Genomic DNA, 5,591 nt, shown 5'->3' with positions numbered 1-5,591 from the left:
AGGCTCCTTGCCGAGGATGCCCACGAGGCCTCGGCAAGGCTCCTTGCCGAAGACACCCGCAAGGCCCCGGCAAGGCTCCTTGCCGAAGACACCCGCAAGGCCCCGGCAAGGCTCTTGCCGAGGGCGCTCACAAGGCCCCGGCAAGACTCTTGCCGGGAATATCCACAAGACCGCGGCAAGGCCTTGCCGCCCCATCGCCGCCCCAGCTCAGCGGCCGACCCACCAACTAAAGCAAGTACCCACGTGGCAGTACGTGGCTCCTAATCCAACTAGTCAAGCACCTGCGTGGTGGCATGCAGATCTACGTGAAGACCCTACCACCACGCCAGCTCAGCAGCCTGCCAGCCTACATGGCGCTGCATGCCTCGTTGGCCTGGACGCGTGTCGGAGCAAGGCGGAGCGGCGACGGACGGGACGGGCCTCGTTACCGTCCCCGATAAAGCAAGTGGACACCTAAGTAGCGCATTTAATGCGTTTTGTCCTGTAATGATAAGCGATAAGCTTGTACTCTGTACATACCTTTCCACCTCCTGTGTGTCACTGTGGTGACCCCTTTATAAAAGGAGGCCCGAGGCGTACTGAGGAATGATTCGGATCTTTTGGACTAGACACGCACCGTAGCTAGTTCAAGAGCTCAAGAACACTCAGATATACACAAAAGCAGGACTATGATGTTACGCATCTCCGCGGCCCAAACCTGGGTAAAATCCCGCTGTGCTAGCTACTAGACCCGCTCTTTGCATAACCCCGCGCCCGCCAACCGTAGAAGGGATCTCCGTGATCCCATAGGTGTCGTTTCCCACCGACAGTTTCCTAGGCCAAGTCTTATTCCTGATATTCAAGGACAAGGAGTAGAGTAGTGGAGATGGCATCGGTTGACGTTGTATAGTCGAGTAGAAAGTAGCGCACCATCGTGTATAGAGAATCTTTTGCCTCTCGATTGTAACCCTATTACGCTGGAATGAAGCTCTTTTATATCGGAAAAAAAGAGCAGAGTATCGAGGCGAGAAGGATAAAAATAACATAAAGAACATTCCCAGGATTCTCAACAGAATTATTAGCGCTTAGAAAATGCAAAACCACCGAGCACGCTCGCTCGTCAGTGCCTGGTGCACGTTTCGTTCCCCGTTCCTTTCTTTCTTTACTTGTTTCTGAGGCCCCATGTGATCGACTCGGCATCAAGGCAGGCCGACGCGCAAGCCAACCAGATCCGCACACGCTTTGGACCACTCCACTCCGCCTCTCGCTGCTCCCTTTCCTCCCTCTCCCCCCTCCCAGTGGCGCGGCGCCGACCGGTGCCCCCGGAGACTGAAGAGCCCAGCCGCCCGCCCGCCCGCCCCCGCGATCTCCGGTCCCGACTCCCGCCGCCCCGTCGGTACGAACAACCCGGCAATTTCTTCTCCCTCACCCCCTCCGCTAGCCTTCGCGTTCGCCAATCTCATGTGCCTGTACGGGGCTTTGCTTTCTCTTTATTTGTTTATCTGTGTTTCCTGAGATCTGTGGTGACACTGGGATTAGCCCCGCGTGAGGAACCTCCGCGATTGTTCCGTTTTCTAGGGTTCTCCAACTCTCCGTTGTGGAATTTGAGCTGTGGATTTCGGTTTTGAGGTAGTATGAGTTTTTAGTCATTCGGCGATTACCTAAAAAACCCTCCGCAAATTTTCGCTGTGCCGGCACAAAGTCCGCATACCATCTAGATCCTGCCCCTCTGGGAGATGTGGTTTAGTTGGCCCTAAACCCACTCGATCGTTCAAGTAATAGGAACTCAGTGGCGTTAAAAAAATTGTGTTCATATCCATGTTTGGTTTGCCATTTCGGTTAGTTCATGTCGTTACTTTATTATGTACATCTCCAATTATGATTTCTTGGTTTTGGAATTTCACCTTTGCACATCATTGGCATTCTCTGATAGTTCTGTTTCACACTCTTGGGTACAAATCTAGTGGTGTCTGGTGCTACCTATTTGTGATGGCATTAACTGCTGTACTTACGATACTAACTGCCTTTTTTATGTTAGGTGCACCACATTGTACACTGAAGGCAGGCCTTTTTGTATATTAAAATTAGCATTAGACCCTACATGATAAGAAACCATGGCACCAGGAAGCAAGGCAGAGAAAAAAGCAGCATTGGATGCCGGGGCATGGATGTTCAATGTTGTAACTTCGGTTGGCATAATCATGGTCAACAAGGCCTTAATGGCTACACATGGTTTTAGCTTTGGTAAGAATACGCTGCAACACTTTGGTATTTTTATCTATAGAACATCTGATGTTTTTAGTAAAATAGAACATCAGGTATTGCTGTAATCTCAAACTGAACTGCTCAACTGTGTTCCCTGCATTGTCTCTTCCTTCGCTGCTTTCCCTTGTATCACATTGATCAAACTAGGACAGGACACATATATGCTTATTTAAATTTTTTTGGACTTGTAATTCTATTTGTCAATGGAAGCCATATATTATGACATTTATCATGGAACATTGGACTGGTTGAACTTGCAAATTTACAAGCTTGGACCCCATGGAACATTCTATTGGTTCAACTAGGGTGCTATACATATATCCTTATCTAAATTTTGCTGGACCTGTAATTCTATTTTTTTTCTATGAAAGATATCATCACATTTACCGTGGAACATTAAACTGGTTGAACTTGCAATTTTAGAAATTGATAGGCGTCGAATTTTCAGTAAATAAGACAATGATCTTGACTTCCAATGGAGATGTAGCAATGAGATTGGTAGACTTTATGGGAACACTAAAAAAAAATTTGTAAGCCACTATATGTGCACCTTTAGCTTGAGATGTGTATTCAGGTATAACATTTGCGGGAGTTTTATTAGAACTACTTATTTAGAGGCTGATGACCTTAAGCCCATAAATGTGTTCTTTCGTTGACCATCTTTCGTGCCACTAATGTTGTGTTATTATTGTGCTTGTTTGTACAGCCACAACATTGACTGGGATGCATTTTGCAACTACCACTTTGATGACATTGGTAATGAAATGGTTAGGATACGTTCAGCCATCTCATTTACCTCTGTCGGAGCTAGTAAAGTTTGTATTTTTTGCAAACCTATCAATTGTTGGGATGAATGTTAGCTTGATGTGGAACTCTGTTGGCTTTTATCAGGTACAATATACAACTCCTGCTCTTTTCAATTTATCGATGTAGTTTATATACTAAACTGTGTTTTCATCATTTTTGTGTCCAGATTGCGAAGCTATCTATTATTCCCCTTCTATGCATTATGGAGGTCCTGTTCGAAAATTTCCGTTACTCGAGGGATACAAAGCTTAGTATAGTGGTTGTCCTTGTAGGTGTGGGAGTGTGTACAGTTTCTGATGTTAGTGTAAATGCGCAAGGATTGGTAGCTGCCGTAATAGCAGTTTGCGGCACTGCATTGCAACAGCATGTAAGTACAAGAATGTCAGTGAATTCATTTTGTTCGCTGCTGCATATTATATGGTACTTTGTTAATGGGCATCAATTTATATCATATTGATATCTTATTCCTGGTTCCTGCCATACTACATGTTTTGTTTCTCCCTACAGAATTCAGTCTTTGTAGAGTTCCAGGCTATCATGTATTTCTCATCTTAAACTGTATTGTTTGTTCATTAAGTTTGTTGGACAGCAAAAATATCGACTGCATCGATTGATGCCTTAGCTACTATTCCTGGTTATAATAAATACAAGATATTAGACTGTGTCTGCATGAGATCCAACGGAAGGCTTGCATCTGAAGTCCTAGGTTATTGTTCATATTTATTATTTTATTTCACTTAGCTGAGGTTCTCTGATATCTCTTTTATAGCATTTTCTTTGACTCCCTATATTTTAAGTGAGACTTAAACATATACGGAAACCTCTGCCCAATTAATGTCTCAAAAACATGCTAGTAAGTAGTAAAAGGTTCTACTTCATCTATCACATATTTATTTGTGCCCACAGAAGTTTTGTCCTAGACTCCCGTTTTGTGTGTGCATGTTTTAACAACTCTTTCTTTTCTTTTATTTATTATTGCCTGGATCCTTCATTTTGCAGTATGTCAATTACCTTCAACGGAAGTACTCGCTCAACTCACTCAAACTCTTGGGTCACACTGCACCAGCTCAAGCAGCTTCACTGTTGATATTAGGCCCATTTGTGGACTTCTGGCTGACCAGGAATAGAATCGACACTTTTCACTACACCAGCACAGTGACGGTATGTAACCAAATGAAGAATATATATCACATCATGATGCTTGCCAACGTTCCACAGTACATCATTTTATGACATTGCAGTGATTGGCAAATACATCATATATAATACAAAGATTACTGCAGCTCAATTGTTGTTTCGTTTGTTTGATTTTAAAACTGGATCAATTCTGAATCATTATCTGTAATAACCAGTCACTCAAAACACAGGTAGTTGGTTGCATGATTAAGGTTGCATAGTGATGGAAGGATCCAGTTGTCTGCAAAGTTAGCTAGTAATATACTATAAAAATAAAAATAATTTATCCATTCCTCGGTATTTAGAATATTATACTTTGAGCCTTCAAAGAGATGAATGACTGCTGGATGCATTCTTTGTTTTGTATCAGTTCTCCTACTCATGTCTTGCTTTCTGACATAACCAGTTTCTGCTGTTGACTGACTCCATTTCCCATCGCCTTTCAGTTCTTCATTGTACTGTCATGCGTTATTTCAGTCGGGACCAATCTCAGCCAATTCATATGCATTGGAAGATTCACCGCCGTCACGTTTCAAGTGATCGGACACATGAAGACAATTCTCGTGCTAACCCTGGGGTTTCTGTTGTTCGGGAAAGAAGGCCTGAATTTCCACGTGGCGTTTGGGATGATCCTCGCCATTGTTGGGATGATATGGTACAGCAGCGCGTCTTCGAAACCCGGAGGCAAGGAGCGGCAGGGTCTGGCGAGCGAGAAGGCCCAGAAGTCGCCACAGTCGGAGCTGGACGATAAAGTATGAGATGGAAGCCTCGAAGTTCCTATCGTCAGCTATTTATATGGACTCCGTCTTATATATCAAAAGTAAAATGATCGTGAGGATTTTCCTCATTGTACACGGTTCCTTTGAGGAATGTTTCTACAGGGATGTTAGAAATGTAGGCCACAGAAGAAAGAGAGAGTTTACACTTTCGCAGGAAATACTCCTACATAGGTTACGTGGGCAGACGTTTTCAGTTTCAAGACTTGGTAATTTCATCACCGTTGTTCCTTCTATTTTGAAAGTCATCACTGTCGTTCTTTGACAATCTTACTATACACATTTACACGCTACTTGTCAGCCAGTAGTCATTAGAGCAACTATAGCAGAAGTCAGCCATATGGGCAGCCTCCATATCGCAGATGGAGAGGAAACACGTAAACATGGATTCACCAAAAGTTGGTTTTCATATTATTTTTCTTACATGTATGTCCTGCTTGTCATTGACTACAACGGTTCTTCCCCAATAATCCAAACTTCTCAACACATTTGATTCAATTTGACTTGATTTTAATAAATTGGGTTGAAAATTAGTTGCATTGCGACTTACATTTGCAAAACATCTAATACTTGGTTAAAATAAAAACT

General features: G+C 43.5%; 1 protein-coding gene across 1 annotated transcript; it reads left to right on the top strand.

Moving 5' to 3' along the window:
* Positions 1-1,197: 1,197 nt before the first annotated feature.
* LOC123053838 (UDP-rhamnose/UDP-galactose transporter 6) lies at positions 1,198-5,271 on the top strand. The gene is made up of 6 exons (XM_044477415.1): positions 1,198-1,375; positions 2,018-2,223; positions 2,951-3,135; positions 3,218-3,418; positions 4,051-4,212; positions 4,674-5,271. The coding sequence occupies exons 2-6, from the start codon at positions 2,094-2,096 to the stop codon at positions 4,983-4,985; spliced, it is 990 nt and encodes a 329-aa protein (XP_044333350.1). The 5' UTR covers positions 1,198-1,375; positions 2,018-2,093; the 3' UTR covers positions 4,986-5,271.
* Positions 5,272-5,591: the final 320 nt, after the last annotated feature.

Source organism: Triticum aestivum, chromosome 2D (genome assembly GCF_018294505.1).
Source record: "Triticum aestivum cultivar Chinese Spring chromosome 2D, IWGSC CS RefSeq v2.1, whole genome shotgun sequence".
NCBI classification, from domain to species: Eukaryota; Viridiplantae; Streptophyta; class Magnoliopsida; order Poales; family Poaceae; genus Triticum; species Triticum aestivum.
Note: the sequence above shows the minus strand (reverse complement) of the source record. Positions and strands in the feature narration are given on the sequence as shown.

Coding starts and splice junctions, on each gene's coding strand:
- LOC123053838 (XM_044477415.1), top strand. CDS start 2,094: ATGGCACCAGGAAGCAAGGCAGAGAAAAAAGCAGCATTGGATGCCGGG. Junction 3,419..4,050: donor GCACTGCATTGCAACAGCAT/GTAAGTACAAGA, acceptor TTCATTTTGCAG/TATGTCAATTACCTTCAACG. Junction 4,213..4,673: donor ACTACACCAGCACAGTGACG/GTATGTAACCAA, acceptor ATCGCCTTTCAG/TTCTTCATTGTACTGTCATG.